The sequence below is a fragment of the Danio aesculapii genome, chromosome 5 (assembly GCF_903798145.1).
Source record: "Danio aesculapii chromosome 5, fDanAes4.1, whole genome shotgun sequence".
Classification (NCBI taxonomy): domain Eukaryota; kingdom Metazoa; phylum Chordata; class Actinopteri; order Cypriniformes; family Danionidae; genus Danio; species Danio aesculapii.
In genome coordinates this window covers 7,497,037-7,515,397 of record NC_079439.1, presented here as the reverse complement: position 1 = coordinate 7,515,397, position 18,361 = coordinate 7,497,037, and the positions used below count along the sequence as shown (strand labels likewise).

Below are 18,361 nucleotides of genomic sequence, written 5' to 3'. Positions count from 1 at the left end.
TTATTTTGGTAAAATAAGTGTAATCTAGAGGCCTTTGCCTTTCATATAAGCCACTTCTGAGACCAAATGATCAACTAGAAGTCAAGTTATTATTTGCTGCTCCTAAAACTTGGATAGGTGACAGGACTTTTGTCAGGTAGTGTACAATATTATTATTTAATTTAATCCTAAAACAAATTACACACATAAAATGCAGCTAAAATGATTCATTTGTCAGAACAAAAACTAGAAAACAATTAAAGCTAAACTAAAAAAAATCAATCACAGTGAAAAAACTCTGAGAGAATTAAAATGAAGAAAATTAAGATTTCAGTTTCAGATCATGTTTAAAATCTTTTCTTCAAAAATTCTAAAACAAGTTATTATATTACAATAACAAAACAATTGTTAAAATAATAAATGAACAAAAAATTGCAAAATGACTTGGGGCTCTGTTTTAATGATCTAAGCACAAAGTCTAAAGTGCATGGTGCAAAAGCATTAAGGGCATGTCGGAATCCACTTTAGCTATTTTAATGGTGGAAAAATACGGTTTGCGGTTTCCCATGGTCTAACAGGGTTGTGCTTATTCTTTTAATGAGTTGTGGGTGTGCTTTGAGTATGACATACATTAAACCAATCAGAGTCTCATCTCACATTCCACACAAGTCAGTTGCGTCGTGCCATGGCGCATTTGCTATTTACATGGCGGCCTTTGTAAGTGGTAGAACTGAATGCTTCACTAGCGAGAAAACAGTTAAACAGCATCTGCAGTGCGAACATAAAGAACGAACCATTCGGCCTCTTTACTTCTCCTCTGTACTTTACTCTTTTACTTTAGTGGAGTAAGGAAACGGTGGAAACTCACTCCATTGAGGACATCCATTAGCCTAAATATTTAATTTCATTTGTTAAGCGCAAAGATTTGTTTCAAAATTATTCCTAAATTAACTTCTAATTTCCAGCAAATGAATAAATGAACAATAATAATGAAGTGTGGTCAAAACACTTAGTTAAATCCAAACACACATCCTGTTCATCCACATATGGTGATGCAGACGTCTCCAAAACCTGACAAGTGGACAAATCTAAACTTGTTTTTATTCAAACAAATATAAATATGCATATAATAAATAATACTGCTAATAATAATATTCTTCTACTGCAAGTTGTCATGAATAAACTTTAAAATAGTCTGGTCTGAAAATAGCAACAAATCGAGCAAAATACGTCTTGCGCCTTATTGTGCCGGGTGTATGATAGGGCCCATGGTATGACTTTTTGTTACTGTACTGTACTTTTTGTAACTGAATTGTAGCTGTTTTTGCATCTGTGCTTTTAAATGCAAATGAGCTGATTCTCCCCTCCCACTCATATAATAGGTGTATTTTTTACTGTATAATACACAATACACCAATGTAGAGTCCTTGTTAAGCACCAATACCATCATGTACAGTTAAATCAGAATTATTAGCCCCCCTGTTTATTTTTCTCCAATTTCTGTTTAACGGAGAGAAGATTTTTTCAACACATTTCTAAACATAATAGTTTTAATAACTGTTAATAGTTGCTAATAACTGATTTCTTTTATCCTTGCCATGTTGACAGCATATAATATTTCACTTTATATATTTCAAGATACTAGTACTCAGCTAAAAGTGACATTTAAAGGCTTAACTAGGTTAATTAAGCAAGTTAATTAAGCAAATCAATTAACGATGGTTTGTTCTGTAGACAATCCAAAAAACTATTGCTTAAGTAGGGTATTAATATTGACCTTAAAATGGCTTTAAAAAAATTAAAACTGCTTTTAGTCTAGCTGAAATAAAACAAATAAAACTTTCTCCAGAAGAAAAAATATTATAGGAAATACTGTGGAATATTCCTTGCTCTGATAAACATCATTTGGGAAATATTTAAAAAGAAAAAGCACAGGAGGGTGAATAATTTTGACTTCATCTGTTTGTGTGTGTGCGTTGTAAGTGCATAACAGTAAACACAAGTTTTGCCTGTTTATGAATTGAATGACAAGCGGGAATGATTTTAGTTAGTGCTAAATGCTACAAACATGGTAGATAGAAATTAAATGCAGAATTTTTTGTGTATGCATACTGCATTTTGTAATACTAACTGGCCATTTGTATAATTGCATTCGGATCATACTGGCATTTTTCTAATCACATCAGCAAACAGCAATCAGCAGAGCTCTAAATTCAAATATATAGATGTCAGTCAGGAGGGACAGATCTAATGAATAAATATTGCAAAGACACACACACACACACACACACACACACACACACACACACACACACACACACACACACGAACATATTAACACATACACACACGCGTGCACACACACACACCATGTTTATAGTGCTGTGTAAACATCTGACAGCAAGAGAAATATCTAGAGTGAATCTCACCAAAGCTGTCAGGAGCAGGAACACTTGCATTGACTGATTATTATCGAGACAATTAAACACAAATATTACAATATCCCATTACTATCATGCAAACAAAAATGTATTTATTAAGATCAAGATTTGATTAATTATATAAAATAACAACAGTAATGTTTATTATTTAGATTATTATTATTATTATTATTATTATTATTATTATTATTATTATTATTATTATTATATAATTATCACCATCATCAATGTTTTAGATTTTTTTTTATTTTTATTATAACAATATTATTATTATTTATACAAATACATTTTGTTATAATATAAATAATAAAAATAATGATGATTATTACTAATTATTTGTTATTATTTTTTATCATTTATTTATTTATTTATTATTATTATTAGTAGAAGTAGCAGTATTGCTTATTTATTATTAAAATATATTTTTTATTATTAATATTATTATTATTATTATATAAAATGACCACCATCATTATTATTTATTAGAATTATTTTTATTATTACCATTACTATTTATTATGACAAATATTATTATTATTATTATTCATTCATTCGTTTTCTTTCGGTGGATGGGGATGATTGGGAGGCTATGATGGGTAAGGGCCGCTGGAGGGAATTTGGCCAGGACACCGGGGTTACACCCCTACTCTATCTGAGAAGTGCCATGGGATTTTTAATGACCACAGAGAGTCAGCACCTCGGTTTAATGTCTCTAAAAAGACAACGCTCACTGACAGTATAGTGTCCCCTTCACTATGCTGGGGCATTAGGACTTAGGCAACCTAGTCTTCCCATGTGGTCTCCCATCCAGGTATTGACCAGGCTCAGCACTGCTTCGCTTCAGTGAGTAACCGGTCTTGGGCTGCAGGGTGATATGGCTGTGGTCATATTTTTTATATTATTTAATATTATTATTATTATTATTATTATTATTAATAATAATAATAATAATAATAATAATACTACAATGTATTCATTATATTGTTTATTAAATAATTTATTATAGTTTTATTAACTATTTATTTATTATTATTATTAGTAGTAGAGGTATTGCTTATTTATTTATGATTATTATTATATACAGTCATATATTTACACTCATTATATATATATATATATATATATATATATATATATATTTACATATCTATATTTACATGCACATATCTATATATACATATCTATATCTATATCTATATCTATCTATCTATCTATCTATCTATCTATCTATCTATCTATCTATCTATCTATCTATCTATCTATATATATATATATATATATATATATATATATATATATACACACAAATACATTTTATTCAAAGTGCTTCAAATTAACAGTAATTAATTAACAGTATTTAACAGTAACAAAATTATCAAAACATACAGTAAAAAAATCTGAAACAGAAACATTCAATCTATAATAATACAAATCTAATATGTAACAGTTTAAAAACTGGTTTATGATAACACATTTTGTTGTATATTACCATTTACTTTATTCCTAAAGCAAAATACACACATAAAGGCAGCTAAATATCTCATATGTCAGAACATAAAATCCAAGACCAGAAGACAACTAAAGATAAAACTAAATAATAATAATAAAAATCAATCACAGTGAAAAATATTAAATCTGAGAGAAATGTTTTGGTAAAATTAGGATTACAGTTTCAGATCATTTTTAAAGTATTTCCTTCAAAAACAAACAAAAAACAAATCATATTACAGTAACAAAACAATAGTTAAAATATTAAATTAATAAAAAGATGATGAATTAATAACAATATTCTGCCAATGGTTTTATTTTCTCATTCATTTTCCTTCAGCTTAGTCCCTTATTTATCAGGGGTGGCCCTGATGGAATAAACCGTCAACTATTCCGGCATATGTTTTACACAGCAGATGCCCTTCCAGCTGCAACTCAGTACTGGGAAACAAGCATACACTCTCACATTCACACACACTCATACACTACGGCCAATTAGTTCATCCAATTCACCTATAGCGCATGTGTTTGGACTGTGGGGGGAACCGGAGCATCCGGAGGAAATGGAAAACACGGAGAGAATATGCAAACTCCTCACAGAAATGCCAACTGAACCAGCCAGGACTCGAACCAGCAACCTTCTTGCTGTGAGGTGAGAGTGATAACCACCGAGCCATGTGCCACACAATGATTTTATTATGATGATACAGTAGAAACGTGTGATGGAAAAAGATTGTCACACTACAATGGTGTTAAAATAAAGCCGCTTTTTCCACATGCAATATGAAGTAAATGTGAAATGTGATCTGGGTGTGTTTTGGGCAGACTCATGCAGACGTCTGTGTGTGTGTGTCTAATAAAGGAGCGGCGCAGACATGAGGCGAAGCGTTGAGCTCATAATGAAATATTTGCAGCATATGCATCACAGTCCAACTCTCTCTCGGTTTTATGCGATTTTACACAGTCGGACACTTCTGCATTCTCATATCTGCCCTTGTATAATTACTGATTTCAGATACGGACAGGATTTTATCTCAACCCTCCATGGAACCAAACAACTAGCACAGCTTTTCCTATTGAATTCAAACTTGTACAAACAGATGCGTGCAAAAAAATCTGAACTTCTGCTATAGACTGAACACTAAGCTGACACTGACATCAACTGTGTTTGTATTGCTGGAGTTTAGCTCCTATACTGCGCACAACATGCAGTTTCAGTTTCACTATGATGGCTTAAGAAAGAAAAAACAAGCTAATTCATACTAAAAACATGTTAATATTTACTAGTAACATGCTAACAACATGCTAATTCATGCTAACACATACTATAAGTTCATCTAACAAAAAACATGCTAGCAACATGCAAATCCATAATAGAAACATGCTAGAAACATGCTAATTCATACTAGAAAAAACATGCCAGCAACATGCTAATTCATACTAGGAACATGCTAACGTTTTATTTCATGCTAAAATCAGGCTGACCCATACCACTAATATGCTAATAACACGCTAAAAAAACATGATAACAACACACTAATTCATACTAGAAACATGCTATCAACATTCTAATTTAATGCTAAAATCATGCTAATCCAAACTATGAATATGCTAACAACATGCTAATTCATACTAGAAAAAGATGCTAGCAATATGTTAATTTATACAAGAAACATGCTATCAACTAGCTAATTCATACTAGAACAATGTTAAAATGTTGATCCATACTAGAAACATGCTAGCAACATGTTAATCTATACTAAATTTATGTTAACATGCTAATTCATGTTAACAACATGTTAATTTATACTAAAGTCATAACAACAAGCCAATTCATACTAGAAACATGCTAGCAACATGGTAATTCATACTAGAAAAACATGATAACAACATGCTAATTCATACTAGAAACATGCTATCAACATTCTAATTTATGCTAAAATCATGCTAATCCAAACTATGAATATGCTAACAACATGCTAATTCATACTAGAAAAAGATGCTAGCAATATGTTAATTTATACAAGAAACATGCTATCAACTAGCTAATTCATACTAGAACAATGTTAAAATGTTGATCCATACTAGAAACATGCTAGCAACATGTTAATCTATACTAAATTTATGTTAACATGCTAATTCATGTTAACAACATGTTAATTTATACTAAAGTCATAACAACAAGCCAATTCATACTAGAAACATGCTAGCAACATGGTAATTCATACTAGAAAAACATGATAACAACATGCTAATTCATACTAGAAACATGCTATCAACATTCTAATTTATGCTAAAATCATGCTAATCCATACTATGAATATGCTAACAACATGATAGTTCATACTAGAAAAAGATGCTAACGATATGCTAATTCATACAAGAAACATGCTATCAACATGCTAATTAATACTAGAAAAATGTTAAAATGTTAATCCATACTAGAAACATGCTAGCAACATGTTAATCCATACTAAATTCATGTTAACATGCTAATTTATGTTGACAACATGTTAATTTATACTAAAGTCATGACAACATGCTAACTCATACTAGAAACATGCTAGCAACATGGTAGTCCATTCTAGAAAGTCATTCATTCTAGAAAGTCTAGTCATTCATACTAAAAAAATGTGCCAGATGTAGTCATGTAATTTGCATATCAGTGACGTCATCATGTAGTATCTGACAAGCCCGTCATGTGTCGACTCTCTGAGGCGCCGTGTATTATATTATATTAAAACATTACATCCATATGCACAATAAATAAGTTCATATTAACATATTACTTTGCATGATGATGTCATTGCGTAATCGCAACTCAAAACTACATCTTTAGTAGTATACAAAATAATGAATGATTCCTCAAATTGACTGGCCATCTCAGCCAAAACATGTGAAATATGTCCATTTAGATTTGTATGAAAAATATAGTTGACTATATATAAAATACAAACACTTTTTGATAAGATAATGAAGAGTTACATTATTTTAAACAATCACAGCTTGTGCACTTACTCTTTTTAACTTGTGAAATTAACACATTTGTGAAAGTGACAACAGTGATAGCCCTATTGGAATTTACTGCTACCTAAATTACCAACAATTATACATGTTAACTAATATCAGTAAATTAACAGTTATGAAAATTAATCTGAGCTAGCAATTTAACTTGAATGTGATGTGTGTGTGTGTGTGTGTGTGTGTGTGTGTGTGTGTGTGTGTGTGTGTGTGTGTGTTGAGTGAAGCCTGCAGCCACTGCTCTTTTGAGTCACTTTTTAAAAACTGCGAAATTAGCCAAATGAACGTTAAAAATGGCTAAATTTGTTGCTAGAAGCTTTCTGAAAATAAATTGCTAGGGTAGTATGAAAAGTTGCTAAATCTAGCAACAAAATTGCTAAATTGGCTACACTGTTTATTGTAACTTTAGCAGCTCTGTGCACGTAAACAGAAGTGCCAATCTGATTGGTGGAGAAGGTTTTGACACAGCGTGTCATAACAAAACAAATAAACGAGCATGAGGCGTTTTTTTAAAAATGATGATTTTACGCCTGCCACTTTGCACGATGGTGTGCACGATCACATTGGCGCCCTTTATTTAGTCATGAGGCGTTAAACGTCGACAGAAAATGCAAACAAAAAGCGTCCCGGTGTGCACGGGGCTTTATGCTTAAGGAGCACACGGAACCTCGATTTTAATTTTTTGAGGAATGTATTGTAAAAGTATCGGATCGGGTTCGGTATTCGGTATTGGTAGATACTCAAAATCCAATGACTCAGACTCGAGGGCAAAAAAAACTCATTGGTACATCCCAACTGAATGGTTTTAAAAAACGACAACTAGGGACTTGTAAATACTGGATTCTCATTGGTCAATCCCATTATTCTGCAGTCAATTACTCACGTGTAATGACTGCTTCATATTAATGAGCTTTGATGACATTCAAATATTAATCTGAGGCTGTTCTTCATTTATTCATGTTCCTTCAGCGTAGTCCCTTTATTCATAAGGGGTCACCACAGCTAAATGAACCACCAACTTATCCAGCATTTGTTTTACACTGCGGGTGCCCTTCTAACTGCAACCCAGTACTGGGAAACACCCATACACTCTCATTCACACTCATACATTATGGCCAATATAGTTCGTTCACCTATAGTGCATGTCTTTGTAAACCGGAGCACCCAGAGGAAGCCCATGCCAACACAGGGAGAACATGCAAACTTCACACAGAAACGCCAACTGACTGAGCTGGGACTCGAAGCAGCAACTTTCTTGCTGTGAGGCAACAGTGCTAACCACTGAGCCACCGTGTCGCCCTCGAGGCTGTTCTTCTTATGTGTAAAATGAAACTATAAATGCTTGTGACCTCTTGGTTTTGACTGCAGACCATAACATATTGAGAAATCTCTACTTATATATTAGAGGAGACATGTGTAAGTATCTGTGTCTGCTGGGCTTTTATTCTCTGTAGTAACACCTGTGAAGCAGCCTCTCCATTTTGTGTCATTGCTGTCTAGGACAAACCATTGAGATATTAAAAAGATGTGATTTGTGATTTTTTCTTCTTCCTGCGAGAGTGTAAAGATGAATTCTGAGTGCTGTATTTGTGTCTTACTTTGGCGAACAGTGAAACCACAAGTCTGTCGGAGGCAGATTTAAAAGCAGCTGTGCTCTGTTTCTTATATAACGCTTCATTTGTCTTCTCCACCTGCAGCACACAAAACAAAGAAAACACACTCGATTATGATCATGACATGCCTCTTCAGAATACAGAATACTTAATTCTGATTGGTCAGTCACACTGTTCTGTAGTCAAATGATCCTCTATGATGGCTGCTTCACATTAATGTGCTTTTTTATTTATCAACATGCTAATTCATACTAGAAACATGCTATTCATTATAGAAACATGCTATCAACATGCTAATTCCTACTAGAAACATGCTATCAATATGCTAATTTATACTAGAAATGTGCAATATTAATAATAGAAACATGTTTATTCATTCTAGAAACATGCTAATTCATACTAGAAACATGCTTATCCATTCTAGAAACATGCTATCAATATGCTAATTCATACTAGAAACATTCTATCAATATGCTAATTCATACTAGAAACATGCAAAATTATACTAGAAACATGCTAATTTATACATGTAACATGCAAATTCATACTAGGAACATGCTAATTCATACAAGAAACATGCTTATTCATACTAGAAATGAGCTATCAACATGCTAATTCATACTAGAAACATGCTATCAGCATGCTAATTCATACTAGAAAAATGATAAATTATACTAGAAACATGTTTATTTATACTAGAAACATGCAAACTCATACTAGAAACATGCTAAATTATACTAGAAATATGCTAATTCATAATGGAAACATGCTCATTCATACTAGGTACGTGCTAACTCATACTAGAAACATGCTTATTCAAACTAGATGCATGCATTCAACATGCTAATTCATACAAGAAACATGCTTATTCAAACTAGAAACATGCTATCAATATGCTAATTCATACTAGAAACATGCTATCAACATGCTAATTCATACTAGAAACATGCCATCAACATGCTAATTCATACTAGAAACATGCTATCACCATGCTAATTCATACTAGAAACTTACAAAATTATACTAGAAACATGCTAATTCATATTAGAAACATGCTAATTCATAATAAAAACATGCTTATTCAAACTAGAATCATGCTATCAACATGCTAATTCATACTAGAAACATGATAAATTATACTAGAAACATGTTTATTTATACTAGAAACATGCTAATTCATACTAGAAACATGCTATCAACATGATAATTCATACTAGAAACATGATAAATTATACTAGAAATATGTTTATTCATGTTAGAAACATGCTATCAACATGATAATTCATACAAGAAACATGTTAATTCAAACAAGAAACATGCTAAATCATAATAGAAACATGCAAATTCATACAAGAAACATGCTTATTCATACTAGAAACATGCTATCAATATGTTAATTCATACTAGAAACATGCTATCAACATGCTAATTCATACTAGGAACAGGCTAATTCATACAAGAAACATGCTTATTCGTACTAGAAACATGCTATCAATATGTTAATTCATACTAAAAACATGCTATCAACATGCTAATTCATACAAGAAACATGCTATCAACATTCTAATTCATACAAGAAACATGCTATCACCATGCTAATTCATACAAGAAACATGCTATCAACATGCTAATTCATACTAGAAACATGCTATCAACATGCTAATTCATACTAGAAACATAATAAATTATACTAGAAACATGTTTATTTATACTAAAAACATGCTATCAACATGCTAATTCATAATAAAAACACGCTTATTCATACTAGAAACATGCTATCAATATGCTAATTCATACTAAAACAGGCTATCAACATGCCAATTCATACTAGAAACATGCTAATTCATAATAGAAACATGCTGATTCATACTAGGAACATTCTAATTCATTCAAGAAACATGCTTATTCATACTAGAAACATGCAATCAATATGCTAATTCATACTAAAACATGCTATCAACATGCTAATTCATACTAGAAACATGTTTATTCGTACTATAAACATGCTATCAACATGCTAATTCATACTGGAACATGCTGAATTATACTAGAAACATGTTTCTTTAAACAAGAAACATGCTATCATCATGTTAATTCATAAAAGAATCATGCTAATTCAAACTAGGAACATGCTATCAACATTATAATACATAATAGAAACATGCTAACTCATACTAGGAACGTGATAGCAACGTGGTAATTCATACTAAAAACATGCTAACAACATGCTTTAATGACTGAAATATTGATTTGAGCTTGTTCTTACAATTATAATTTATGCAACATTATGTAGTGAAAGAAATTCTGCGAAATATACATTTATTTTTACGCTACACATAAAAAATGAATCATATGCATTTGGAACAAGATGAGGGTGAATAAATGACAGATTCTTAATTATTGTGTAAATTATTTCTTTTAATTACAACCTGGTGTATTTTAGGGCTTTTGTGGTTTATGTTGACTGAAAAACTCCTCTGAAAAAAATTCAGCGTATAATGGAAAATCATAATCTCCACCATCGTAATGCTAGAGATAAGATGCAGCAGGTCCTCATTTCAGACTGAGGTTCTGTTCAGAATGAAATACTAACTTCATGCGATATACTGTACACTCTCAGAACTAAAGGTACAAAATCTGTCACTGGGGTCGTACCTTTTCGAATAGTACACTTTTGTACCTTACAGGTGGACATCAGTATATTTAGAGTACACTTTTGTACCTTTAAGGTTCAGTTTGATGGGCACGGTGGTTACCAGTCACCTCACACGAAGGTCACTGGTTCGAGTCCCGGCTAGGCCAGTTGGCATTTCTGTGTGGAGTTTGCATGTTCTCCCCGTGTTGGAGTGGGTTTCCTCCAGGTGCTCTGGTTTACCCCACAGTCCAAACACATGTGCTATAGATGAATTAGATTAACTTAACAGGCGATGATGTGTGAGTGTGTCTGTGAATGTGAGAGTGTATGCATGTTTCCCAGTACTGGCTAGGGGCTGAAAGGTCATCCGCTGCGTAAAACATATGCCAGAATAGTTGGCGGTTCATTCCACTGTTGCAACCCCTGATAAATAATCAACTAAGCCGAAGGAAAATGAATGAATAAAGGATCACTTTTGTTCCTTTAAGGTACTGTGAGGTACACATTTGTACATTTTCAAGAGTTCACACTTAGCTGATGATTCATCAATAGCTTGTTTGGCATGCTGTCCCGGGAGAGAGCCCCGAGCTCAAGGGATCCTCGAGCCCGGGGCTTCCTCCCGTTTGCAGAGCGAGAGGGGAGCCTGAGCTCGGTGGATCTCAGAACTCCCCATCTGCAGTAGCTAAGGGAACATGTGAGGAAAAAGAAAGGGGGCTAGACAGATGTTTCATTGTTATGCATGATGTATATTTTTTGGATGGTGGGAGGAAACCGGAGAACCTGGGAAAAAACCCACACGGACACGGGGAGAACATACAAACTCCTCACAGAAACACCCACCGACCTGGCAGGACCAGCGTTGCCAGTGTTCTTGCTGTGGGGCTAACAGTGCTAACCACTGGGCCTCCGTGCCACCCGATCTAAGGTGAAGGAGGAGAATGGGGAGGAAGGGGGGTTTCTTCCAAACGAAGATAAAGTGGACTGAAAACTGTGGTTATTTATAGTAGCTTATGGCTCATATGATTGGATGATACTGATTAGCTTACTATGAGACCGGCTGTGATAAATCATAAGCACGTGATCCTCTCGAAATTAGTTTATTAATAAACCTCACTGAGGTATTACAAAGAGCATAGAATCACCAAGAGGCGACACTCTGTTGCTATTTTGTAAACAGCCACTAGATGCCGCTAGTGTCACGTTGTGGCCATTTTGGAATGAAAATTCCAATAGAACAGCAGCAGAGATAACTAACCTTAGACAGAATGAATTACAATATTAAGTTAAATAGGAGTTTAAAAAAAAAAAAAAATACATATATATATATATATATATATATATATATATATATATATATATATATATATATATATATAGAGAGAGAGAGAGAGAGAGAGAGAGAGAGAGAGAGAGAGAGAGAGAGAGAGAGAGAGAGAGAGAGCGAGATATAGATATGTATATATATATATATATATATATATATATATATATATATATATATATATATATATATATATATATATATATATATAGATATGTATATATATATATATATATATATATATATATATATATATATATATATATATATATATATATATATATATATATATATATATATATATATATTATATATATATATATATATATATATACCCCCCCTTTGAAAAGTAACATTTTAAACAATATCTCAATGAAAACAGACAATTTCCAAAATAGACAAGTTTACATCTGGTATCTAAAGTTTGTTTACATTTGGTATCTAAGTTTATATCTGGTATTTAAAATATATTTTTCCACTTATAACATGAAATTAAGGTTAATAAAATAACTTGGAATACCATTTTATTTTTTAGCTTTACTCGAATTAGAGTGATACAAAAGTGAGTATACCCCACAACAAAAACTGCTTTATAGTTTGTTTGGCCTCCATGATTTTTAATGACAGCATCAAAAATCATGAATAAAAATGATGAATTTATGTGTCAGAATTCAATCACTTTGTGCAAAGTGACTTTTTACATAAAAGCTTTATTAGTCTTTCTTTAACAGACAACACTGGAAAAATACTATATACTATTACAACATAATACTGCAACAAAAAGTCAATCTGTTATCAACAAATTTTTAAAGTCATGTTAATTTAATTTAACATGCCAGTATTAGTTTGTATTATGCCAGTGTGTAAACTATTAAAGTAATTTAAAGTAATTTCACCTAAAGTGAAATGGACGGCCGATTGCTTTCACTCCAAAATGGTGGAACTGCAGGGCTGTTGCTGGGCGCTGCTGTTGCAATGGAACGTTCTATTAAGTCTCACCGCTTGGTGATTCTAAGCTCTTTGGTATTAATATGTTCCTTCAAGGTCCTGCTAGGAACAATGCCACCCTATTTCTGAGAGTGTATGCAGCATACCATAGTAGTCCACATTTGAAGTGGATCAAGAATGTGTTTTTTATTGTCCTAAGACAAGTATGGGTGTCTAATAGCTTTAGAACAACTTTGATGAAATGTTTTGATCCACTACTGTCTTTTTAAGAAACTTTGCTTAATCGAAATCACAGAAGTGGTTATTTTGCCTGTAGTGTCCAATGTTGTGTGGAAATGCCTTAAACTTTTGACAGCCTCATCATATAGAATAACTCATGAAGGATGTTGCTATTACTTTTGGTTAAACTGTCACACTTGCAGAGGAGGCCTAATCATATGCATTGCATTGTGGCAGGGATGGGCGAACTCGATCCTGGAGGGCCGGTGTCCCTGCATAGTTTTGCTCCAACCCTAATCAAACACACCTGCTTGTAGCTTTCTAGTGATCTTGAAGACACTAATTAGGGTGTTCAGGTGTGTTTGATTAGTGTTGGAGCAAAACTCTGCAGGGACACCGGCCCTCCAGGATCGAGTTTGCCCATGCCTGCATTGTGGGATGCAGTATTCCCCAGTGTTCTCGGTTCACATTTGACACATTTTGGCCATAATGCACACTACAATGCACACTACAAATATTTATTCGTTTATATTTTGAATTAATTCAAGAATGTGTTAAATTGATCAAACATTACAGTGAATACTTTTAGAATGTTACATAAGATTGCTATTTTAAATCTGCATTGTTTTATTTTATTTTTATCTATACACGTAGAAACCAAAATTGCCTCATCATAGTTTCCATAAAAACACTGGGTCTCATTTACTAAGCATGCATTTGAATAAATATGTGTGTGAAATCTGCATATGAACATTTTCTCTAACAAATCATGATTTATTTACATTTATTCTAGCTTACAAAACAATACAAGAACAACTGACTGCACATGAATGCAAAAAGCACACATTTGCGGCCTAATCAGTGACGTATGGCTGAAAGGAAGTGCTTTGCTGAAAGCCCATATATGGAAATTGGGCATGTTTTATGCAAATGACCAACTTTGCTAAACCTTAAGAATAAACGAGTTTAAGAGCACATTTCAGTTTGCAGGCACTTGTTGTGAATTAGACCAAATGTTTCATGTGAAGTTAAAATGTTTGCTTAAATAGGAATAAAGCAGATATTAAGGAGAAAATCAGCGCATTAGAATGATTTCTGAAGGATTATGTGACACTGAAGACTGGAGTCATGATGGGGAAACTTCAGCTTCGACTTACAGCAATAATTAACATTTTAAATTTGGTTCAATCAGTTATTAGTATAATTTGCAATTATAGCTTCTCCTATCCAAGATTCCCACTCTTTCATAAACACCAAAGACTTTCAAGCACTTTTTAAATCACTTATAATTTTAAACCGAGCACCTTTGTAATTCACATTCCCTTGCATATATAGCGGCATGAAAGTCCTTCCTGTACTTAACATTTCACTTACAATTAATATTTACATTAAAATATCATAATGATAATATTTTGAATGTGTCATTTTCAAAAATGTTGACCTTTTAAAGTCATGTTCAAAGAACTTTAATACAATTAGTTGAATAGACTGATTTCACGCTGCCGCCATTTTTAAAAGTGATGCTGCGGTGGGAAGAAACCCGGAAGTATCGATTTGAGTCACATAGGAACGTTGTGAACCCGACTGTATATCTTATCAGCGAAGAAAAAGCGACACAAATTTATAATTTATAAGGTCTTTTCTGAATGAATGGTGAAAATAAAAAGGGATATCAGAGCTCATTTAAGGAAAATGGCACTAGTTAGCTAACGTTATCTTTCCCAAACACACGCTTTAGATGTCATTTATCAAACTTAAGTTAATGAACTGATTCTTTAACTATATTAGACTAGTCACGATACTGAATTTCGGTACTGAAATAAAAAAAAAAGCGTCTATTTCCGTAAAGGTCATCTGTTCACCCACCGCACTTCACAATGTCTACTGAGTGCAAACACAGACGAGTGATCCGCTTGATGAATCGCGGCTGATCTTCGTGGCTTTAACACTTTCCAGTTTCCGTATATCTGTGTTTGCAATCGGTGAAGAGCGGTGAACTGATGACCTTCACGACCAATCACAGTCATTTCTGTTGAGCAAGTGAACACAATGGCAAATCAGCTGTTTAAGAACGTGCTCAACGATGCTTAAATGTGAATGGGAAATTTACGTTTTTAATACTGGGACAACACTATTACAGACTTTGCTAAGCTAACTCTGTAAAAGCCAATATCTCCCTTCGCATTGAACTTTGAGTGTCTTACATTCAGAGATGCTGTTTATGTTCACACAGCTACATTACACATCAACTACAGTTTAAAATATGATATCATAGTGGACCACCCCTTAAAATGAAAGTGAGACCATCAGCAAAAGCCCGACCTCTTCTATGTTTAGAAACACAAGCGCAGCCATTTAGAGATCATTTCTGGTTAATGATGTCAGAATTTACCGGTATTTTGGAATGGATGTGTGAATCCTGGAACGTCCATGCCTGTGTCAACAGCACTTCTTCAAATTTACTGAAGTCATTTCGGATATTTTCTGGATATTTACCAGTACCACTGTAAAAGAGGCTATTGGCTCATTGGATGGGAACAGTGCTTTATTTGCCTATGCAATATTTCAGTTTTGCGCATAAATCTAACTCGCATCTTTGGATGGAAACATAGCTAATAAAAAGTGTGCAGTGAGAGGCATTTTTGGACTGAACAGTGACAGTGAAAGTCTACAGGGCCTGCAGGACCCATCTCCCGCTCTTATCTATGCAGGCAGGGAGCCTGTATGAGCAACAGAAGGAGAGGAGAGTCCATAAATGACCTCCGCTGGGGTCGCTCTGCTTCAGGAAACAGGCCAACTGGACACTCACACTGGAAATGATGGAAGCTTCCAATGAAAACAGACGATAAAATCCCAGTGTCCCAAGTTTACTGTGAAACACTTGACAGAGAGGGAGTGATTTGCCTGCCGCAGGACACTCTGATATAAATTCGAGCTTGTTATTCTTGCAAAAGCAGACCATGGTAACCAGAGTTTGCTAAAAGACCACAGTTACTATAGTTACTGTAACTAACTACCAGAACTAGTTCTGAATAAAATGTGCTGCTTGCAAAACTTTAATAATGCTGTTGCCAGGGAGATCTGGGTGGTTCCTAACATTACTTGCGAAGCTGCTTATTGGATGCTAGGATATTCTAGGTTGCCATGAAGGTCAAAGCAATACGACACTGCTATGATGTTCAATATCAGAGGTCTCAAACTGCCGGCCTGTGGGCCATTTGCGGCCCCCCCTCCTCCTCCCTGCGCAACTGATGTCAAAAATATAATAAAGTTCAGCCCAACAAAACATATATAATTTGAATCACTATCATAGTTGTGCAGTCGCATATACATATGTGGTTTTGACCCCCCCCCCCACCTACAGGACATTTAAGGTACTGTACTATATATTGAAGTTACTTTCGGTTTCTCTCAGTGTGCGGTCGATATTAATGCGCATGCAGATTATATCTGGGGATGATTTAAATGTTGAAATATATGTCCATAAGCGCTCCATTTTTACTAAAGCTCTATTTTTGTAAATATTTAAGGGCATAGATATTTACATTAGATGTCGCCTACCCTATTGGTGTCTATTGTAAGGAATACCTCAATAGAGCCGCCATTTTAGTATAGGGTAGACTGAAAGAAATTACTTTTTGGTGTGGTAAAGTCTAATAAATTTACTCTCATAATTTTTTAATTGTAATTTTAAGTGTCAAGGATAACGGGAATAAATAGTAAATATTTAATATTTACACATTTACTTCATACACATACACTTCATTTACCACATACTGGTGGTGGATGAGGAGATTCCTCTCAATGTGTAAAGCGCTTTGAGTGTCTAGAAAAGCCCTATATAAATGTAAGGAATTAATTAATGTAATAAATGAAACTAGTGGAAAGAGTTAAATATTAATATTCATTTACTTGTAATATTTTAAAGAGCCCATATTATACATGAAATGGGGTCATATTCAGGTTGTAAGGGTCTCCAACAACAGTCTAATATGCATGCAAGGTCAAAAAACACTTTGATGGTCTTATAATCTGCATTTATTTTTACCTAATTATCCCAGTGACTCCCATATGAATCGTTCAGCGATTCATTTGTTCCCAAACCCCTCCTCAGCGCGAAGCTAATCTGCGCTAATTGGACCGATGACAGCCTGTTGTGATTGGTCGAAACTGACAGCCTTCAGCGCGAGACAGAGTGAAATGCCTAGCAGCTAATCAACAATATAAAAGCAGTCACAGTGCACACACGCTTCATAGTGGATTTTGGCTGCCAGTGGGTGAATGTAAACACAGACGATGGACTTAAAAAAACAGACGACAAACTATTTTATTGAGCAAAAACTCCAAGAACTGGCGAGGAGCCCTTCACCTGCTCTTTTCACAGACACACACACACACACACACACACACACACACACACACACACACACACACACACACACACACGCACACGCACGCGCACGCACGCGCAAACACCTCCTCCTCCTCCTTAGAAGACACAACACCAATAGAGAGGGAGACGTCCGCGACACCTCCCTCACCACCCGCGTCCTCGGTTATATCTGCGACACCCCCCGGTCCTCACGTTGCTAACGGGTCACTTTCGTTTTCACTTTCGGGTTGAGGGCGGCGTGATCGTCCATAACCTAGAGCGGCAGTTCAGCTTGCTGAACCGGCCCTGCGCAACACACACACA

General features: G+C 34.3%; 1 protein-coding gene across 1 annotated transcript in view; it reads right to left on the bottom strand.

Moving 5' to 3' along the window:
* Positions 1 to 18,361, bottom strand: part of stpg2 (sperm-tail PG-rich repeat containing 2) — a 96,123-nt gene that overhangs the window by 12,390 nt on the left and 65,372 nt on the right. Inside the window, exon 10 of the mRNA XM_056458924.1 lies at positions 8,528 to 8,620. Within this exon, the coding sequence (XP_056314899.1) occupies positions 8,528 to 8,620 (93 nt within the window). The remainder of the gene's footprint in view (positions 1 to 8,527; positions 8,621 to 18,361) is intronic.